General features: G+C 33.9%; 1 protein-coding gene across 1 annotated transcript; it reads left to right on the top strand.

Annotated features, from left to right (window-relative positions):
- Positions 1-16,651: 16,651 nt before the first annotated feature.
- On the top strand, positions 16,652-22,457 carry LOC144561774 (putative pectate lyase 8). The gene is made up of 7 exons (XM_078310869.1): positions 16,652-16,952; positions 17,039-17,116; positions 18,877-18,939; positions 20,602-21,247; positions 21,345-21,448; positions 21,549-21,687; positions 21,787-22,457. The coding sequence occupies exons 1-7, from the start codon at positions 16,840-16,842 to the stop codon at positions 22,006-22,008; spliced, it is 1,365 nt and encodes a 454-aa protein (XP_078166995.1). The 5' UTR covers positions 16,652-16,839; the 3' UTR covers positions 22,009-22,457.
- Positions 22,458-23,966: the final 1,509 nt, after the last annotated feature.

Genomic DNA, 23,966 nt, shown 5'->3' with positions numbered 1-23,966 from the left:
CTTTGTTGTTTTTATAGAAAATTTTATAAAAAATTACAAATCTGAACCAACTTTGTTGTTTTTGTAATATGTAAAATGATATTGTTTTGTTGTTTTTTATTATGTAAGACTATACTATTTTTATTAATTTTTATTATGTTGATTTTTTTTATTTAGTACCCGATTAGTTAATGGGTTTGAATCCGATAAATTATTTTAATTTGATTCATGTCCCTCTCATTTGACAAAAATCATGTGTCCGCACCTGCTTCATCTTATATATACTTAGCAAATATTTTTAACACTAAGTCCATACATTTAGTCAGAATTGTTGAATACATTTCGATCTAAATGCATGTGTCTAAACCTATTTTTCGTCATACTTAGATTTTTCCTTTTTTGACCTTGCATTCTATATGCATACATTCCATCAGAATAAAGAAAAAAAAATGTGTTCGAAAAATGAGACATGATTTCATCAAATTTTAGAAACTGAGAACATATATAAGTGTTATTCTAATACAAGATGGGGGGTGGGGGGGTTTCCGTTGCCAAAGCATTTTGGATTGACAAAATTGAACTGTTGACAAAAGATAATAAGATTGGTTATTCTGTCTGATATGATTTAATTGATTGTCAATTTAAAAGGCACTGCTCTCGTCACGGCATGAATCACGGCATGCACCTAAATCAGATTCAGATAGAAATTAGGTAACAAAGCAATGAAGAAGAAGAAGAAGAAGAATTTTACTTTATTCTTCAACCATAGATTAGTGCCATCTTACTCTTGTTTGGCATCAGAAATTATGAATGAAGCGGGTCTACAACCTGCCTGTATAATAAGTAAAAGAGTTTCAAATGCCTTAATTTTTTTTATCGTGCCTTTAATTTTTAAATTTTTTAATAACATTTTTTTAATTTATACATAAAAATAAAATCGTTAGATGTGATCTATATTATTATCTCTACATATACATACAAAATTATCACTTTTGAATTTTGGTTTTATATGAATCAGTAGTTGAAAATCAACGTCCAAAATTTATCCAGAGTGTATTTTTGCAAGCTTTTGATCAGTGTTTTAATAATCGGTTCTTATGTGGTATTCGGAAAGCAACCGCATACCGCATATACGGTATGTGGCCGCATATACGGTATGCGGCCGCATATAAGGATTTTTATTCGGATTTTTTTTTTTTGAAATCATGAGTTGGAGGTCAAACCACCCAACACACTTTCAAACTTCTATGTATATTATAGAAGATTTCCCCACTTTGTGGGTTTCGAATCCATGACCTCCCACATGGGAGCCATGTGCCTTGATTTTTATTCAGATTTATATATGCGGATTTTAAAATGAAAATTCATATTAATTTGTATACAAAGAAAATATTTATGATTGACTGTACATGTTAAACTGGTGACGAAATGTTAAAATATTGATCCTCATCTCATACTAAATGAAATACTGAAATATTTATATATTGATCTCAATTCGGTTGAATATGCGGCTAAATATTTGAATATGTGACCAAAAATTCGAATATGCGGCCGAATATGCAACCGAATATTCAAAATCGTATATTGGACTGAATACTCATTTTCTATTCGGATTCCAACCGAATACGAATATTCAGCTGAATATTCGGCTGAATAGATCAATTTTTAAAACACTGCTTTTGATACTAATTAGAAACAAAATTGAAATATCGTGATATTTTACGTTTGCATAAAGAAAATGATATCGATCATCTACATCAGTTTATTTTGACATTTAATTTTAAATTTCAAATTATTGTGTTTTTAAAAATGAAGCCACAATCAAGACACAAAAAATAAAGGTACCTGAACCCTCCTCAAATAAGAATATTATTGAATACATAGTAACAATACACGCGAATAATTCTTATTTTATTTGTTTTTTTAACGCTTCCAAACGGAACTCCGAATAAAATGTAAAAAAAAGTATAATATGTTTTATGCACGAATAAAATGCGAATCACAAATTATTCACGATAAAAATGGGAAACAATTTTTTAATTTTTTTTGCTTCTTTATTGTACCGAAACATTTCCGAATTATACCTGAATCACGAATTTTTGATCCCGCCAAACCGAACCCAAACTATTTGTTTGTCACTATAATTGTATGAACTTCATGCATTAGTACCCGCTACACAAATTATACCCGAATCGCGAATTTTTGATCCCACCGAACCGAATCCAAACTATTCGTTTGTCACTATAATTGTATGAACTTCATGCATTAGTACCCGCTACATGAATAGTCACATCATGGATAATTAGAAATCGGTTACATGTACAGTAGTGGTTTGCAACTCGGGCGGGTACGGGTACCCCGGGTATACCCGTCTCGGGTACGGGTACGTCTCGGGTACGGGTATACTCGGGTACAAGGGTATTCGGGTACGGGTATGGCGGGTATAATTTTCAAAACCCATACCCTACCCGTCCTATACCCTTACCCGTGTACCCTTGACGGGTAAGGCGGGTACGGGTAAGGCGGGTACGGGTAAGGCGGGTACGGGTAGGGCGGGTACGGGTATTTTATTTTATTTTATTTTTTTTGTTGTTTTTTTTTCTGGTTTTTTCTGGTTTTTTTCTGATTTTTTTGGAGAAAAAAAATCAAATTTTTTGAATTTTGAACTGTGATGAACAGTACTCGGGTATACGGGTATGGGTACTCGGGTAGTCGGGTACGGGTTTAGTCGGGTACGGGTTAACTCGGGTAGGGTAAACTCGGGTATTGGTCTAAAATAACGGGTCCGGTCCGGTTTTTGCCCGTACCCGCGTACCCGACCCATACCCGGGCTCGGGCACGGGTACCCTAGCTGGCGGGTACGGGCGGGTATACCCTTAACGGGTTTTATTCAACCTCTAATGTACAGTAGACAACTAATAAGACCATAGTGAATAGCAGGTTCACTTTCTATATTGTTGATACCTAATAAGTTGCAATCAAGAGTCACATAACAAAATAGCGGAGGACATGAATCTTGTATCTATTATTAATGGGGAATATGATATAAACCCATAAAAATTACAAAATTACAAAATTACGTATTCCTTGTTTAAAATTAGTCATATCATATTTACTAATCTATATTTCAAAATTCACAAATTAATTCGATACATTACTATTTATGTTAAAGCTTACTTTAAATATATAAAGTAAAGTGCCTATGTTTTTTTTTAAATAATAAAAATATAGTATGTTCAAGATAAGTATTTAGTCTTCTAATTGACCATTAATTTGTGAGAATAAATGTTTCATTTTTTTGTGACGCATACAATATAGTATGTTTAAGATAAATATTTAGTCTTCTAATTGTCCATTTGTAAGAATAAATAATTTTATTTTCTTTTTTTGTCACGCATACAATCGTATACCTAACCGGCATTGTATATACGTCATATGTAGATATGAATCATTTGTCTTCTAAAAAGTACGTAATTTTAAGAATTTTGAAGGTTATACGTAAAATTCCCCACTTATTAATTAGTAATTAGGCCATATCATGCCTCCTACTAGTGGATTAACAATACCCGGGTCGGGTATACCCGACCATACCCGCCCGTGCCCGCCGCCCGGGGTTTCCGTGCCCGAGCCCGGGTATGGGTCGGGTACTCGGGTACGCGGGTACGGGCATAAACCGGACCGGACCCATTTTTTTGGACCAATACCCGACCATACCCTACCCGAGTTACGTTTACCCGTACCCGACTATACTCGTACCCTAGTACTGTTCATCCGAATTCAAAATTCAAAAATTCTGTTTTTCCCTCTAAAAAAAAACAGAAAAAAAAAAAACAAAAAACCAGAAAAAAACCAACAAAAAACCAAAAAAAAAAACCAAAAAAAAAAAAGCAAAAAAAAAATAAAAAAATACCCGTACCCGCCCTACCCGTCAAGGGTACACGGGTACGAGTATAGGACGGGTAGGGTATGGTTTTTGAAAAATATACCCGAGATACCCTTACCCTTATACCCGTACCCGAGACGTACCCGTACCCTACCCGGGGTACCCGTACCCGCCCCAGTATTAATACCCTACCTCCTACACACAAAATACAGTGTTTTTTTTTTTCTAAAAAAGATTTGACAAATTTTATTTCTGAACCAAAATATTTATACGGAACTACATATCCATATGTGCTCTAGAGTTTGGTGGGGAAACCTCATTCTAAGTTGAACTTAAACTGTCTAATTAGCATTAAAATTCGTACAAACATTTAGATTCAAGGAGCCATTTAAATTTATTAAGCTTTAAATATATTTGTATAAATCTCAATGCAAATCAGAAGTTTTAGCTTGAATTTGGATGAGGTATGTGTGAAAGGTTGAACTAGTAACATGCTAATTACAAATCCAAATTACACATAGTTCTTTGTTCGAAATAATTAAATTTTTTTTTTTTCAATAAAATTGCATGTCTTCTTAGATCTGATAGTAGCACAGGTGGCCCCATTCTGATCCAAAATTGTTGTGCACATACCCCGAGAAGATTCCGGTTGAGAGATCGTACCAGTGGATACGGCCGAGGGCTTATATACACATATATATTCCGTGTGTACCTCTGCCTAACAATTTGGAAACAAAATGCAGATGGATACATGACATCATATGCGAAATGACAAAATAATCATGCGGGCACAGCGATATGTGTACCCATGCAATACAAAATATTTTCGTTATAACTGTTGTTAATTTGTGGTTTTACACATCACTATTGGCGCATAATATATATGGAACAAGTATTCGAGTGAGTCTATAGTACTATGCATATTACGGGTTGTTACCGTGCTACGGCTCTATATTTGAGTTTTCAAAATCTAACGGTCGATCCGAACCGTTCATCTTGTTCTCCATATTAATATATGTTTGGAGACCAAATTTTACATTTTTTTGAAATTTTTTTACTATTTGTTTAGATATTTAGAAAATCACTTGATCTGAAAATTCTGGACCATCCAAAAACAGTGATTTTCAATAAATCTAAAAAAATAGTAAAAAAATTTCAAAAAATGTAAAATTTGGTATCCAAACACATATTAATATGGAGAACAAGATGAACGGTTCGGATCGACCGTTAGAATTTGAAAACTCGAATATAAAACTGTAACACGGTAACAAATCGTAGTATGCATAGTACCATAGACTCACTCCAAGTATTCTCTCTAATATTGTAAAAGATTCTCTTTATTGGCGCATATTATGTATGGAACAAGTATTCTCTCTAAGATTGTAAACGATTCCCTTCATTTTATAGTTTGATATTAACTCTTAGCTGTTTTGAGATTTGAGCTAATGCAGGAAATAATATTATTGGACTTTGAGATTCGTTCCAAGTTAAAAAAACGGTCCAAATCTAATAATTTTACAAGATTATCTATTACAGTACCGGAAAGGATCTAAATTCCATATTATGTATGTTATAGAGTATAGACAGAAAATAAAAATAAGAATTAAGAGCATGTCAAATTCTTTGTCTTACATATTTATCTTTGTTTTTAAAATTCAAACAATTTATTTGAACTATTCAACATAATCTCCATATTAAAATGAATTTGGAGACCAAATTTTATATTATTTGAATTTTTTTAATATCTCTTTATATAGATAGCTACAAATTCACCTTTTTAGAAGATTTTGGGTCATTCGATAATAGTAATTTTGTATCCATCTAAAAAATAAAAAATAAAAATTACAAAGTAATATAAAATTTCGACTACAAGAACATTTTAATATAAAGATCATGTTGAAAGACTCAAATTATTTGTTTGAACTTTAAAACATAGATAAGAAAGTGTGGCATGAGACATTTGAAACCTACTCAATAATTAAAACCCGATATAATACTTTAAATGCTATTTTGTAATTTATTCTACAATTGATTACCAGATAAAAAATCATTTTACTAGTATAAAACCACATATGAACTCTTTAGTCTTTTTATTTGATATATATGTATACTTACGTCAAATATGATTAGTCGGTTTTGAATTGAACCGAATTAGTTTGGATCAAACAGTTCAGTTTTTCTGGTTTAATAGTTCGGTTCGGTCTTATTTTCAAAACTAAATTATAATTTTGGTTCGGTTTGGTTCGGAAATTTTCAAAACCGAAATAATCAAACTGACCAAACTTTTATATATTATGAATTTGGTCCGAACCACCTCGGTTTATTTCTTAATACCCCAGTTTATTTCTTATCAAACTGAAATAAAACTTTGGTTCGATTCAGTTACAATGCTAAATCGGTTTGATTTAGTTATATTTCTGAAACCGAATTATATCTTTAGTTTGCCTAATTCGGTTCGATTTCAACTGAACCGAACCGATGAACACCCCTAAATATGATAGATGTGACTAGGCGCCTAACTTACCATCCACTTTGTACTTGGCAACATAAAAATTGACTTGTCAGACGACTAGAAGGACCTACAAGTCTTTAATTAATTGGTTTACATGAGAAACTCCAAACCATGGTCCTCAATAATTATAAAGTTGGAATTGTCCTTTAAACTTAGCTTCTAAAAATAATAATATTTATTTTAGAATAAATTGAATTCTTACAATAATAGTTTCTTTGAAAAATCTTAATATTAAGTATATAAATATATTTTAAAAATTACAACAATATATATATAATAAAAATTATTATGATTAACCGCATAAAAATTACTACAAAAATATACAGACATATATTATCTTTTAAATGAGGAAAGTGAGTATGAAAATATTAACCTTTTAATCATAATAAATAAGAATGCTAAAGATATGACATATTTATACGTAAACAAAAGAAAATTAATTTCATTAAATTTTCTAAACTATGAAATGGTTTATATTTAGCATTTTTTTTTAGAAACCATAAATAGAAAAATAAATTTTACCAAACCAACTTGATTGTTTTGTTTTTTACAAAAGAATAATTATAACAAACCCCCCACTCTCATCCCCCCATTTTTCCCGCACTCTCTCTCTTCCTTAACTGTCATATATCCCCCACTAATTTCACTAAAAGTTTCCTTTTATCCCCCCACTAATTATAAGAACCCCCCCACTCCCATCCCCGCATTAATTATGCATTCCTCTAATAACAATTACCGCGTTAATTATTGCTTTAAAAACAATCTGCGCATTAATTATACTGTTATCTAATAACAATCACCGTTAATAAATGCTTATCTGTTAATTGATGTTCAAAAAAGTATTTATCATTATTTCTGAGAAGTATTTACCCTTGTAACATAGAGTATTTATCCATGTAACATAGAGTATTTATCATTATGTCTGAAAGTATTTATCATTGATGTTTTACCGTAAGTTGCAATTATGTCTGAGAAGTATTTATCTATGTAATACAAAGTATTTATCCATGTAACATAAAATATTTATCATTATGCATGAGAGTATTTATCATTGATGTTTTACTGAAAGTTGCAAATATGCCTGAGAAGTTTTTATCCATGTAACATAAATATTTATCATTATGTTTCAGAGTATTTATCATTGGGTGAGAGGATTGTTTATTTAATGGTCTCCAGTTGTGCGGGGACGATTCAAAAAAAAAAAAAATTTTGTGCGGGAACAATTAATGGATTGATTTATTCTTTCATAAATAGAGATCATTGCATAGGGTTTAATACCTGATAAATTCAAGTTAAATACTTTGATGCTTCAAGTTAAATACTAACAGTTTTTTAAACGCTCATTAATGATTGAGCGGTCCCCCCATGTTTAATGGTCCCCAGCTGTGCGGGGACGATTAAAAAAAAAAAGGAAATTTTGTGCGGGGACAATTAATGGATTGATTTATTCTTTCATAAATAGAGATTATTGCATAGGGTTTAATACCTGACAAATTCAAGGTAATTACTTTAATGCTTCAAGTTAAATACCCGCAGTTTTTTAAACGCTCATTAATGATTGAGCGGTCCCCCCATATTTTTTTTGGCAGTATCTGCGGGGATAAATGCGGGGATAAACATGCGGAAATTGTTATCACTGTCCTTTACAAAAATCATAAGAACCAAGATGTCATTTCGGTTCCAAAAAAAATAAATTCGGAACAAAAATGACAATTCGGTCCTTATAATTTTTGTAAAAAAAAAATAATCATTTTGATCTCATAATTTTTTTTAATTATGGTTTATAAAAAAAATTCTTATATTTACTTTAGAAGCCAGAACAGAAACTAGGACCTCTTTGCTCCTCTTAGAAGAGGGCCTTGAAATTAATGTTGCATTTAATGCAACGGAGACCTATGCTCTGTTTGATCCATAGATTTGTTTCTTCATGTTTCACAACTCCGAATCCTCTGCTCCTCTGTGTGCAGGAATTTTCTGTCCCCTCAGTCACTGCGTGTGGGGCCGGTCACTTTTAATTTTTGAACTGAGGCTCATATCGGACACACACGCTATGACTCTGGGGACAGAAAATTCCTGCCCCCAGGGGGCAGAGGATTCGGTTCCTGTTTCACAAAGTCTTTCTGATCCCAGACTTGCCCGTGTATATATTGTACTGCATTTTTATGATTTTGCAAGGTTACACCAATATTCTTTAAAGCTGAGGTTACACCAATATTCTTTAAAAGTTGAGGTTACACCGGTTACACCAAATAGTACTGGCTTCATTAAAATGGTTTTTCATTTAGAGATGGCACAAACTTCCATATTTATATTAAGTATACAAATATAGATTCCAATCTACTTTTGGTTTGTAATTAATGTTAAATTTAAGATTAAAATTATGATAAATTTTTTGAATTCTAATTGATAATTAGGATTAGAAGTCAGAATATTGATAATTAGAACTAGCTAATGAGTTTAAATCAGATTTGTTATTTTCTTGTCTCTCTCTGACGAAAATTCTAAATTTGCCCCTGATTGTATGAAGTCAAAACAAAATTGTCAATATTTTTACTTGTGAGCCTTGTGGTTGGACTACCATAAAACCTTCCGAGAAGATGATCACGATTCAGGTCTCATTACAAAATGTGAATCCATAGATGAAGTAAAGATATTGATAGTGTTGTTTCTTTACATTCTTTTATTGTTCGTGTATTGTATGAAGTCAAAACAATACTGTCAATATTTTTACTTCTGAGCCTCGTGCTAAATTGGGCAGCCATGAAACTTCGTGAGGAGATGACGAGCCTAAAATCTCGATTCAGTTCTGATTACAGAACATGAATCATGGCACCGCAACTTTTGGGAGCATTTCCTCCTTGTGCCATTGAGGTCTCTATAAACATGCTTGTTTGTTACTAGTTACAACTCACAAGCAAAGAAAAGCAAAGGCTATAACAGTAGAGAGGAATAAATCACTGGCATGGGGACCAGGTGCTGAACAAAGCCCCGGTACCTCCGTACTATTGTACCACGTGGAGGCAAACACAAATAGGGCAAGCTGTCGATCGATAAATTAATTCTCTTGCGTTTTGTTTTGTGTACACTTAAAAATTAAAAGCCATATATGCACCGTCAATTAATTTAAACTTGATGGTCAATTAATTGGTGATGGGAGCTGGCCAGCATCAGGTCCAAATTAATGTAGTGGAATGGAATGGAATGGAATGGGGCTTAGAATTTAGATCTCTCGTCGGTGATCTGATTGGACAGATTGAGTGGTGGACTGCTGAACAGGAGCTTTCCTTCTTTCCATACACTCGTCTCGTCTTGCATAATATACCCAGAATGAGGCTCTGCTACTATGCATAGTGTCAGTCGTATTTTCTAATTAAGGGGATTAAATATATATTTTAATTTTCATAAATATATGGGGTCAATTGACCCTATATATTCTTGAATTCAGTGACAGTCATATTTTCCAATTAAGGGGAATAAATATATATTTAAATTTTCATAAATATATGGGGTCAATTGACCCTATATATATATTCTTGAATTCAGCGTCAGTCATATTTTCTAATTAAGGGGATTAAATATATATTTAAATTTTCATAAATATATGGGGTCAATTGACTCTAATGGGGAATCTTTTACAATTAGTGGATCTGAACCGTTCTTTTTAACTTGGCACGAATCTCAAAGCCCAATAATACTGTCCCCTATGCTAGTCCGAATCTCAAGACAGCTGGCAGTTAATCTCAAACCGTAAAGTGAGGAGAATATTTTACAGTATCTGGGAGGATACGTTTTCTATATTCTTAATATCTATGTTCCTGCATAGTGTGAATTGTTATATACTACATATCAATATTTTCGTTTCTAAAATTTAAATAGTCAATATGCATCAGGAGCGAAGTTAGACTTTCGAATTATAAGGATCGATTATATAAAATTTTATTGTGAAAAATAGAGATTAATTTTACAGTATTATGACAATTTAATTACTCTAAATTATTAGAAAATATACATGATACAAAATTTTTTAAAAATAATGGAGATCAATTGACTTAACTCCTCTTCTGATATGAATAGTTCAACATTATTTTCATAACTCCTCTTAACTCCATACCTATTACTTAACTCCTCTTCTGATATGAATAGTTCAACACTATTTTCATAAAAAAATATATGTGCAGACTAAAATTTAGAATATATTTTATTATTATTATTTTGTTGGATCGGTAGAAAATCATTTGATTTAAAATAGTGATTCTAGATAGTTCAAAGATAGTTATTTTCTACCTATCGAAAAAAATAACATTTTTTTCTTAGAAGCATAAAGTTTGATTTACAAATATATTTTTATATGAAGATCATATTGAACGGTTCAAATTGATTGTTTAGACTTTCAAAATAGATATCTTGATTCATAGTACGGATCAACATGCAGTATACATAGTACCATAGCCTCATTCATACACAGTACGGACCAACGTGCGGTATATCTTGATTCACCATTAGAGGTTGAATAAAACCCGTTAAGGGTATACCCGCCCGTACCCGCCCGTACCCGCCAGCTAGGGTACCCGTGCCCGAGCCCGGGTATGAGTCGGGTACTCGGGTACGCGGGTACGGGCAAAAACCGGACCGGACCCGTTATTTTAGACCAATACCCGAGTTTACCCTACCTGAGTTAACCCGTACCCGACTAAACCCGTACCCGACTACCCAAGTACCCATACCCGTATACCCGAGTACTGTTCATCACAGTTCAAAATTCAAAAAATTTGATTTTTCCCCCAAAAAAAATCAGAAAAAAACCAAAAAAAATCAGGAAAAACCAGAAAAAATCAGAAAAAACCAGAAAAAAATCAGAAAAAACCAGAAAAAAAACAGCAAAAAAAAAAAAAATACCCGTACCCGCCTTACCCGTCAAGGGTACACGGGTAAGGGTATAGGACGGGTAGGGTATGGGTTTTGAAAATTATACCCGCCATACCCGTACCCGAATACCCTTGTACCCGAGTATACCCGTACCCGAGACGGGTATACCCGGGGTACCCGTACCCGCCCGAGTTGCAAACCACTATTCACCATACGGACCAACATACAGTAATTACAGAGAAAAATAGAGATTTAAGTCTTTTAAATTTTAATGTTTATAGAGAATTTCTCATTTGAATTTCAAACTTGTAATTTTTTTAAAAAGAGGGCGTTGTATTTTATCACTAGATTTTTTTTTATTGATGCCTAATTGCTAGTTTTAATTTATCCATGTCAGTTTCTATTAAGCTCCTGACAACGACTTAAAATGCAAAGTGGTGAAATTTTCTTCTGTTTTTTATGAGTCCGTATCCATTATTTTTCGAAATAAAATTTGGAATCTTTATTATTTTAATCCGAATAATAAATTTAAAATAAATGAACCGGCTCCATCCGATTTACAAATTCTGAAAGCTATTTTTATATGTTTCGAACAATTTATTTCAATCATACAATCTCGATTTTAGGATAATATGATTCTACCTTTTCTTTTGAAAAATAGGTGATATTAATATTTTTTTTATGGCAAAATTTTGAAGTTTTGGTCCAAGCGCTGCTATTATTATTTTTTTTTACGGCAAATTTTCATAAAAAACCTGAAGTTTAGATATTAATACTTGGAAAAATATATTATTTTGAAGATTGAGATTAAGATATCCCAAAAAATTAACACACCATAGTATGTTATAGTGAATATTAAAATTCATTTTATTGAGATTTATTAATTTGATTCATATATGGTTTCCTAAAAAATATATATATTATCCCATATGATATTGAAAATTTACAAATTTACAAATTCACATTAAACTTTAATGTTTTATATTTGAAATATATTTAACCAATGAAATTAACTGAAACTTGTCCTTTTCAGTTTTCTTTTCCCTATCAAATTAATGTCTCCACAAACTCGAGTGTACCATAATCTATTCATTTCATCTCAAAATAACACCAATCACTTTCAAATTCTCATAATTTGAATAATCCACCCACTGCATATATGATCAATAGCTACATTCTATTTTAATAGTGCATTATTAAATTAATTATTGGTATTCTTGGCCTGATGTCCTAATACAATTTCTGTTTGTTGTCTCTCCAACCGCTGCTATTATTAATTGTTTAGTGTCCTAAAACCTATTTCATGCCTTTGTTTTTGACAGAATTTTTTTTTATACTGTAGTAGAAAATTTGAAAACTATACAGGCCGTCAAATGTTCCTGTATTTTCAAAGACTGAAAGCTGTCAATTGACCATGCGATTCCAGTCTAGAGGTCTCTTAATAAATTAGCGGCTCTATTTTGTTTTACAGATATTTTATTAACAAAACAACAACATTTTGTCCGTTTATATATGAGAACAAAAACTAAAAAACAAAAATGAACAGTTCCACTTTATTAATCCTTGTTCTCTAGCTAAAAATGGGACTGTTAATCCATTGAGAGGTCTCTAGCTAGGCTGGGTTTTTAAAAACTGGAGTGTTTTGGTTTATTAATTTTGAGTTTATGCTATAAATAAAAGATTTGGGGTTTTTGAAAAATTAAATAGCAGACGTTGAGCCTAATACATAAATGATATAATCATTAATGTCAACAAAATATATGTGGATTATTGCTTATGAATTTCATTTTCACATGCAAAATCATCTTGTAAAAATTGACTGAATTCTGATATAGTGTCCATTAAAATGAAATTATAAATGTATAACCAGTCTTTGGTATAGTAATAAAAATACATGAGTTCGAAATCCACAAGTGGAGAAATTCTCTGTTATATATATTATAGGAATTTGAAGAAAACTGATAGATTAGACTTTCACCTTTCATTTGAAAATAAAAAGAAAATTATAAATGTCATCCATCATATGATAATAATTCGTTATGTCTTGAGCTCAGATTTTATTATACTTAAAACTAGAGATTTAATTATTGGGTTCTTTATCTCTTGAAAGATAATTAGTTGAGAATCTGATGGTAATTTTTTTTAGAATTGCCTAATTTTATCTTTATCAGAAATGTAGAATCTATATATTGTAGCCAATTTGGTCTCCGGCTATATATGTTATTTATTAAAATTATCCTACAAACTTTGAGTAAAAAAATAGCACGTGTAAAAGAAAATAGGCTTGAAAGAGATTTACTAAACAAATCAATGGTGACTGGAATTTTTGCCGCAAAAAAAATAAAAATAAAAAAACTAAAAATGGGTCGGTATGAATAGGGGTGGCAACGAACTGGCTCGGTACGAGTTGGGTCCAGCTTGAACTTGTTATTAGCTGATTTGTTCGAGTCACGAGCAAGTTGACTTTAGAGGTCCGAGCTAAAATTTCAGCTTGAAATCGTCACAAGCTGGATAGTTCATGAGCTGATGAACTGATTTGCTGAGCCTGACTGGATCTTGTTTTAGGAAGAAAATAAATTCTACAAACTTTTTAGACCAAGCTGAACCGAGTTGAACAGTATAAAATGCACACAAATTAATAAAAATTCACTAATTAATGCAGAGCTGAACTAACTCGTGAGCTAACGAACAAATTAGGTCTCAACTTGAACTCGTTAATTCTGGACAGAGCTAGTAACAAGCTAGCTTGTTAATTAATAACTCGATCCAGTAACAGAAAAAACAATTAATGAACGAGTCAGATACAAGTTACAATCGAGCCACAGAGTGCAAGCTTTATTACCACACCTAATTAGTTCAACCGACGATGATACAAACAGAAAAAAAGCTTTACATAATAATTTATCCTCATGGGTTTGGGATAAAAAAGCGCAAATTACAAAGGAATAAATGTTAAATTATTGTCAGCACGGACAGATAGAGACATCTGTACTTGGTAAATTAAAACAATTATCCATCCGTAAAACAGATCCTTATACCGTACTAATTTTTTAATCCATTCATTGAAGGTTTCGCTAATAAATCTTGCACTTCGCTGCAAAGAGAGCATGTAAATTTGGCACCTTATTGGCTTATTGCACATGCTTCCGACATATAACCTTAGCGGGTCAAGTGGATCCGTCAACCATGTTTGCTGGTATAACCTCACAGTGGGCTATAATTACCAGTGTTGTAAAAAACGTCTGTTTAGATGGTTTAATCAACCGTTTAGTCGTTGATGGTGATTAAACCATCATGAATTTTCCCGACTAATCGGCTTATTATTTCGGATTATTTCTGATTAATCGCTTAATGGTACTCTGTCGGTCCGACGACCGTATACCATTATTTAAACTAAGCACATACCGAAATTTAAATTACTGAGCACATACCGAAATTTAAACTAGACATTTTTTTTTTGAGTAAAATAGTCAAAACCAAATTTTTTTTATTTTCAGAAATATTAAAAATATAGTTTCCTCAAATAATGGATTGTTCTTTTTTATTCTATAGAAGAGACCGATTCGATCTCTTTGAGCATGAGTTAAAGAGATCGAATCAATAATTCAGTAATTAAAAGGGATAAAAATTGGATGCATATGGAATAATTGTACTGAATTATTGATTCCATCTCTTCTATAGACTGGAAAAAATAATCTACTATCAGAGACGGAGCTACATTGAAGTAATGAGAGTCAATTGACCGCTATTTATGTTGAAAATTTTGTACTTATATATAATTTTCTTTATAGTATAGGATAAAATGCTATAAATACAATAATATTGATCCCTATTTGCAGCATAAAAATTTTATATGACTGATCTCCATTCATAATATTTGATCCTCATAACTTGAAAGTTTGGCTCCGCCTCTGTCTACCATTATTCATATATATATTTTTTATATTTCAAAAAAAAAAAATCTGATTATACTCACCCAGATGCACGTTGCAAGTTGAGAGTCTGGACATAGGTCTTCAATGAATTTCATCTGAACATGACCTAGTTCTAATAAAAGAGGTAATGCCTTGGGGTACACTCATGGGATGCATGCCCTGAAATTATGATACCAAGCTATATATTAGCAAGTTTAGGAGAAATGACCAATAATCTAGGCATGAGACATGGTTCATAACTTTAGAGGGAATCAATTGTAAGATGGTGTGTCGTAGCAACTTGCATAAAATGATGAAAAAAGAAATCAAGTGTTAAGCTAGATATGTTTTGACAAATGTATATATATATATTTTTCACAAAAGTATTAAGCTAGATATTTATCTGAGTATTTTTCAGTGTTATTTGGTGATTCAAGAAAGTATGTAATTACAAGTTATAACTAGTGTTAAGGGCGGATCATACCATTCTACATAATTTTATCAAGATTGTATCTTTGTTTGGTATGCATAAACAATTTCTTGGAGCAAGTGTAAACAACAAATTTTAAATTTTGGTTTCCAATAGCACAAAGCACATAGTAAAGACACTTGTAAAATTATTGTATTCAAACAATATGATCTATCTGAAACAAATTAAAATATTGAAAATAAATGGAGAAGTGAAAAAAATAAAATAAATAAATGTACGGAACCCGCATGGGAACGCGTGATGATGCTAGGCGATTTTGCTACCATGGGCCCATCATCATGCCTGGTTAAAAGGTCCTCTGTTAATAACTGCACCAATTAAATTCACTCAATCTCCCACCTACGTCGCCTACCACCTGGCCCACACCCCAAGGGCCCCACATGTCTGTCTCTTGTCGAGCGTCCGTAGAATCGTTTTACGGAGCCGCTCTGACGTGACAACCGACACCGCCTGCCCGTGTGTCCGTTTCAGACTTTCAGGTAGTTAATTTTTACGGGCAGATGACCGGTTCTGTTAACGGAAGTCAAATTAACACTGAGCCACCTGACCTCAGAAAATTGTACACAACATTCTATTGGAGCTCAGGAAATTGTACACAACATCTAGCCTGTTTAAGAATAAAAAATAAAGTAAAGCATTTTCACTTTTCGGGTGCGCTATTAATAAATTCAAACTAAAGAAACCGAAGTATTCCCAACCAATATTGCCCAACCTGTAAAATGTTCTTGCTGAAATGCGAGGTACAGTGGTGCAAAACAACATATATTGTAGGGTTATATACGAATAATTCCAATCAGAATTTAGAGAGATTTAGGAATTCATATAACCTGAGGTAATGGAAATTTAGAGTTTGGATCCGGACAGTTCGATCTGCATTTCACCGCTCGGTTTGTGATCGGACGTTCTGGATGTAAACTCAAATATTTGTATTACTTGAGAGGATATGGCTTCAGAGATTTAGCGGGGAGTACAAGTATAAAATTGGCGCAAGCCCCAAAGCCATCCCTTGACACACTCCCTCGTTTTATTTCCTCACTCCACTTCCTCTGCTTCTCTTTTCGTCCCTTCTCTTCTTTCACTTTTTTTTCTTCTCTCTCCGTCTCTCAGTTTTAAAGAAGAGAGCGGTAATAACTAGTCTCAGATCTGTAAGCTACATTGTGAGAGAAGAGGAGGAAGGAATCCATAACCTGCTCCAATGGCTGTGTCAGGGGCAGCTCGTTGGCTCGTGTTGACAGCTCTTGCTGTCCTTGTGCTTCTTGCTGGAGGCTTGGGCTGGATTGGAGGAGGTCAAAACCTCTCTGTATCAAGGTAAATGCATTTCTTTTTTTCACAAACTGCAAACAGTTTGACGCTTGTTTAAACTGATTTCTGTATACTTTTTGCAATTCCCAAAGAATTGTTGGAGGAGACGAAGCGAGCTTGATTCCAAGGAGAAGCTTGAAGGGAGCTCTGGCAATGGCGAATGCCACCAGGTAAAATGTCTACATTACACCTCACATTTTACCTTAGCCTGTATCAGTTAGGATCTGAGCCCTTAGGCCTTAGTCCTGTCTCCATTGGAGAGATCTCAAATGTTCTATTTTAGATAATTACATGAATCTTCGACCAATCTCGGCCATAGAGATCCGAACCCTAGGATCATCTCAAGCGTCCAATTGAAATCTGAGATCTTCTAGCCTCCTTTTCGTTATCGTTCGCATAAAACGACAAACGCATGAACAAGACAAATCCTCAAAAGGAAGTCAGTTGGAGGGTAATTTGGTCAATTCAGACCAGTCAAACGAAAGTAAAAGGGAATGTTCCTCTCAATCTCTCGGGAGAAATTATAGATTCCTTTATTTCAACTCGAGTCGCCTCGAGCGGTACAACAATCCTGCAAAATGGGTGGGATCTCATCTCCCGATACAAGTTTTTGTTGAGGCGCGAAATTCTCCTAACTTAAAATTTTAACACTTTTTTTTTATTGAAATATTTTAACACTGTCCATACTCGATAATCGATACTGGTGTTAAAATTTTCACATTTATCCTTGGAAGTTTACAATTCGATATGGATACTGTACGGGAGAAGGATGGGTGCATCCATAAATGCACCATTTGGTTGGCCCCCCCAACAATTGTGACCGTTGGATTCTTATTACTAAATTCATTCTCTCCTCTGTCTCTATTAAATGCAAATTAATCCTATCTAATTAAGTCGCTGCATTATATTCCTTATACTGATATTATATAGTTTTATGATTTTTATATTGCATTTTTCAATTTCATCTATATTAGCAAGCTACTCTTTGTGGAACACTGCCAAACTCTGTTGGTCATTTATTAGAAGGATTCAAAAATATATTCTTTTTAATGAAATTAAATTGTCCCAATTTTAACCCTTTTCATTCTCTACAATTAAGCAACTTTTTTTTATTTTAAAAAATAAAAACTTTCTTTTAAGAGTTTATTCATAAAAATGAATAAAATTTTCACTACATCCTCTAAGAATATATAAAGTTTTCCCAAATACATCCAGTATCTAATAATACTTTAATACCAGTGCACGGAAAGCATATCTTGATTTTAAGATAGAAAAAACAAATAGAGTAGGACCATAAAAAGATGATAGTAAGATTTAAAATCAAACGGTTGAAATTATATGTGGACAATCAAAAAGTCTATTCTTGGGTGTACCCACCCGAGTGCGTATCCTCTGAGATATCTCAACTTTTGCGTGACCAACGTGTCCGGTGCCTATTTGGGGGTGATGTAGGGGGCCCGTATTATGTGTGCTTTGAGATTCGTGTATAACGCAAGTAAACGGTTTAGATTTTCCATAAAGTCACGCAAAATTTGAGATCTCAGAGGATACGAATTCGTACCCACCCACCACCCCTTCTGTACAGGGTATGTTGTCCCAGAGGCCCACCCTTTTACTAAATCTGCATTGAAATATTTATTGACCGACACGCAGAACACAAAAACCGAGGTTTAATTGTAGGCTAATTGAATGTCGGATGTCATATGCGAGACCAACAAATTTTGAGGGGCATTTGTGAAATATTTTGTTAGTGAACGGAAATATCTAAGAATGAGTCATCTTTTTGTTACATTGAAGGAGTGAAATTCTTTTATATATTTTTTTTTTCATTTTGTTATGACTAATGACAATCACTTGGAGCTTTTTGAGGTAGAAGATGGTTTAAATTGCTTTTTAACTTTTTTTTTTTGCTTTTAACTTTTTTTTACAGTGGGATTCAGGATGTGGTCGGTGCAGTTGATGACCCCGAATTGGTCGTCTCTGAGGTCCATATGTAAGTTCTCCTTTTCTAAACCCTTTTGCCTTATTTAACAATTTAACAATAACTACCCATTATTTCAAAAACAATTTAACAATAACTAAGGGCCTGTTCGGCCGACAAATGGGAATGGGCGCGGGCACGGGATTTGAACTGAAAAACACTGTTCTTGTGGGCAAAAAAAAATTCAGTTGAACTGAATTTTTTTTTTTCCCACGTAAATAGTGATTCGGCCGAACAGACCCTAAATGTGCAATAAGATACTTGTACAGTTACAAAGACACCCATTCTAAATTTTGTGCCCCACCTTCAAAACAAATATCCTGCTATTGCGTACCGTGGTGTACTGGTATCTATTACGGAAAAAAAAAATATCCTCTCAACAGGGTTATTAATGAGTGTATGGTGGTTGTTGTGCTGATCTTTTGCAAAAAAAAGATTTAAAGAGCATGGAGCTCATGTGTTATTTCTTTCTACCAAGGTCATCAGACTTGGTGGGTCTTTGAATCGGTTTTTGTAGAAAATGGCTTGGTAAGTACGGGCCACTGGGCCCGAATGTAGTTTATAATTAATTTAGATTTCCTTTTTACTGTCAGATTCTCTCGAAAAAAGTATTCTTGGCAGATAGCTTCCTTTAAATGGAACTACAAACAGATTTCTGCAACAGTTCGAACAGATTCCGCCTCTATTGTAGCTCCAACATTAACTCGAAAAAAAATATATATTGATTCCCCATAATTAAATCATAATTCGCAAAAAGAAGATAAAAAGGGACCTAAATTAATTAGTTGATTGTGACAATGGAAGTTGGTTAATTAAATATTCAGCTTTTATGTTTGCATGTTAAATAAGTTCTAAGCGGTTGGTTCTTTATTGTGAAATTAATAAAAAATTCTCAAGTACCTGCATTGCATATCTGGTTTCTTACCTTGTATGCTACTCTGACCCTATTCATTTAGTGCACACCTTACCTGTGTGTTTGGTTGGTGCATGGCAATGGCAGACAGGAATAAAACCACCATAGCCATGGCCACCTAAGACTTGTGCACTCATTAAAATCCGCACATGGTGCTTCTGTTGGAGAGAAGAACTGTAAAACATAAGACTTTGGCTACCTTATTTGGTAGACTATGGTACAGGATGTAACCTGCTGTTTTTACCTACCCCAATATCTGCATTTACTCTCCTTACTCCATGTTGGTTGGATGTTTTGTTTTTTGTTTCACCATTTAATTTAATCTGTGAGTTTTCCAGCAGATTTCTTCGTTAAGGAATTACCAAACAAATATGTTAATAATTGCACTTTTGACCTTAGTTTTACACTCCTTTTATCTTGCAAGAAGATGTACTTGAGATCTCAATTTTTGTTCAGATTCCATCAGATTTAGAAGTTTTAGATCTCAATTTCTGTTCAGATAATTCAAACAAGAACTACACAGTATATAAATTAAATGTTTTATTACTAGGTAGGTTAGGTCTTTAGAGCAAAATTACCAGGTCATGAGCAAGATAACCATACCTAATGCTCTAAAACTTGTTTGAATAATTAACCAAACTGATGGTACTATTCTATTATTTTGTTTGAATAAATGCTACAGCTAAAGCCAGCAGGAAGCACAACTTGAAAACATCATTCTTCATCATTTTCTAATATTTATTGCATTAAAATTCAAACAGGAGTATAAACAACAGCACAACACGCCGCTCACTGAACTACCTCTCCAACTGTGGTACCGGCAACCCAATAGACGACTGCTGGCGTTGCGATCCCAACTGGCACAAGAACCGCAAGCGACTTGCCGACTGTGGCATCGGCTTTGGTCGCAATGCCATTGGCGGCCGAGATGGCCGCTTCTATGTAGTCACCGACTCTGGTGATGATAACCCAGTCAACCCTAAGCCTGGCACACTCCGCCACGCTGTCATTCAAGATGAGCCCCTCTGGATTATCTTCAAGCGTGACATGGTTATAACCTTAAAACAAGAACTGATCATGAACAGCTTCAAAACTATTGATGGACGCGGCGTTAACGTGCACATTGCAAATGGCGCTTGTCTAACAATTCAGTTTATCACAAATGTTATAATTCACGGGTTGCATATACATGATTGCAAGCCAACAGGCAATGCGATGGTTAGGAGCTCGCCAAACCATTATGGGTGGCGGACCATGGCTGATGGGGATGCTGTGTCAATTTTTGGATCGAGTCATATCTGGATCGATCATAATTCGCTCTCCAAATGTGCTGATGGACTGGTTGATGCGATTATGGGCTCTACGGCAATCACTATCTCGAACAATCATTTCACTCACCACAATGAGGTATAGAAGTTTCAGATTTTGAATTTTTTTGAAAAAGTTGCATAAATTGTTCAATTTCTTAAAATGTGGAGGTGTTTCCACTGGTTGATCTTTGAAGGTTATGCTCCTTGGCCATAGTGATTCTTATGTAAGGGATAAGGCAATGCAAGTGACAATTGCTTTCAACCACTTTGGTACAGGCCTCATTCAGAGGATGCCGAGGTAACATAAAAATATATAATTTATAAAATAGTGAGTGTATTCACCAAAAACTTGAAGGGTTGTAATAGTCTAAATTGCAATATGCCGGATTTTCTTACAGATGCCGACATGGTTATTTTCATGTGGTGAACAATGATTACACCCATTGGGAGATGTATGCCATCGGTGGAAGTGCCAACCCCACCATTAACAGTCAGGGAAATAGGTATCTCGCCCCTACCAATCCCTTCGCAAAAGAGGTATATTTTACGGATTACTTTATTTCAATGGTATTCGTATGTAATCTGCAAACAATATAAAAACACAACACAGCACTGATCCCCTGTATGGTCGACCAGGTCACAAAGAGGGTCGAAACCGCAGCAAGCAAGTGGAAGGGCTGGAACTGGAGATCAGAAGGAGATCTCCTGCTTAATGGGGCCTACTTCACCCCTTCTGGAGCCGGCGCCTCTGCCAGCTATTCCCGTGCCTCCAGCCTAGGTGCCAAGTCTTCATCCATGGTCGGTACCATGACTTCGGGAGCTGGTGTTTTATCCTGCCGTAGAGCCTCCACCTGCTAGTTCAAAGATATAAAGGAGAAATAAAAAAGGAACTCCTTTGACAGTGTTATAGGTTTTATTTTTTTCCTCTTTTAACACGGTCAATCTGTATCACTTGTGTTGTTGTTCAGTTTCACCAGTACCAACCTCCCCCTGCTTTACGACCGTAAATGATGATTCATTCGTGGAGCAGGCGTGAAGCGTTGCTGATTTGTTATGACATTTTTCTTTATTTTTATTTTTATTTTTTGCAAGTTTTCCATTGTTTTGAGTCATGTCTTTGAGAGTTTCAATTACTCGGTCATGTGTTATAGGTTTATCCGTTTGTGTTTGATAATTGATAGTAATATGATTGTACTTTCTCCTACTTGATTGTAGTTGGATATGTTGTAAGGCATTGATACTCATACTCGAAGAGCAATCTTCAATGAGAAAAAAGAGAGTAAATTTGTAACATTTTTTGGTTGCTATTCTTGCGTTTATTTTAATTTTATATTTTGTGGATAATTAAGTGGAGTATGGAGTTGCTTGCTTCTTGGCTACGAGTACTGAGAACATTGAACTACTTTCTGGTCGAACAAATCAAGCATCCAATAAGTGACATATGTTTCTCATAATAATGCAGCATTAGCCGATCTTAGTTACATATAATTTTTAACAGTTTTTTTTTTGGTTGAAAACCCGTTGGCACCTCCCTGATCCGATAACCCAAAAGATCCATCAGACCAAACACAGTATCCCTGGTTATGGTTTTCCTCATTCCAATTCATTTGCACAGCTCGTGCAATACCATTGGCACTGGAAGGCACATATGAGAAAAGCTAGCTTACCCACAATAGCTAGAATTTTTATCAAGGTAGACAAAAATAATTTATTAAAAAATAGTTACTATTTTCTATTTTTTAATAAAAATTTAAAATTGTCAAATGCACTTTTTCTTAAAAAATATTTTTTTCTAAACAGTTTGATAACAAAAATCAGGTTAAAAATCTTTTTTTTTTTTTACTATAACTTGTGATTAAGATTTTTGTGATAGTTTAAAAATAAATAGATTCATTGGATGTTAAAATCGTCAAATAGCAAGACACAATGGTCTGAATCTTTGAAATTGAATGTTAAGGCTCAAATAGTTTTTAGATACTCTTGGTTCTCTGTAAACCAATAATTATTTCTATTTTTATACATAATGGACAAATACACTAAGTCTATTTAGAAAGAAGTATCCAATTATCTTTCTTCTTCAAAGAGTCTCTGTTCACTTTCTTTCGAAATCAACAAAACTAAATTTTGTTAAATTCAAATTTGACACAAAAAAGACCGAATCAAGCCACAACTAAAAGAGAATCGCGACATGGGTAGACAATGGACCGAAATAAGGACATGCAATGACATAATTTTATACGAATGTATAGATAATTTTCAAAATCTAGGGGTAGACGATTGCCTACCCCTGATCCATACTAGCTCCGCCACTGTATACTGATATAGGTAGTTATTACTTTTAATTTTTAGGCAAGTGGGATAACCTTATTCCTACGTCAAGAACACAAAACCAGTACAACACCGTACCTCTCTCATCCCTTGCCATATAGTTCAACCTGTACCAGTAGAAGAATTAAATTTTGTGGCACCCTACTGTTACCCCACTCGGCCCCAAATGATGCAAAACAGCACGGTGCATGTGATGTGAGCTGGTTCTGTAATGTGTTGTGTTGATAATTTTAGCCTATATCATAGATACATCCAACAATATCTTGTGACTTGTGAGGCACCAACTTGTGGGGAAGCACCTAACATTGCGTTTGTCTCTTCATCCATTCCTCATGTCGGTTCTTCAATAGTATATATTAATTAAATCCTTGGATCCGATCTCAGTAAATGAAGTAATTACACTTTGAAATATCTAAGAGAAATCCTTGGATTTGTTCTACGCCAAGTTAATGTTGCAATTAATAATGTGGTACAAATTAAGCAACTCT

The sequence above is a fragment of the Carex rostrata genome, chromosome 11 (assembly GCF_964058835.1).
Source record: "Carex rostrata chromosome 11, lpCarRost1.2, whole genome shotgun sequence".
NCBI classification, from domain to species: Eukaryota; Viridiplantae; Streptophyta; class Magnoliopsida; order Poales; family Cyperaceae; genus Carex; species Carex rostrata.
This window is presented reverse-complemented; position numbering and strand designations above follow the sequence as displayed.

Excerpts from the sequence above, each read along its gene's own strand:
- LOC144561774 (XM_078310869.1), top strand. The coding sequence starts at position 16,840 with ATGGCTGTGTCAGGGGCAGCTCGTTGGCTCGTGTTGACAGCTCTTGCT. Across the intron at positions 16,953-17,038 it reads CAAAACCTCTCTGTATCAAG|AATTGTTGGAGGAGACGAAG; the intron begins GTAAATGCATTT and ends CAATTCCCAAAG. Across the intron at positions 21,248-21,344 it reads ATTTCACTCACCACAATGAG|GTTATGCTCCTTGGCCATAG; the intron begins GTATAGAAGTTT and ends TGATCTTTGAAG.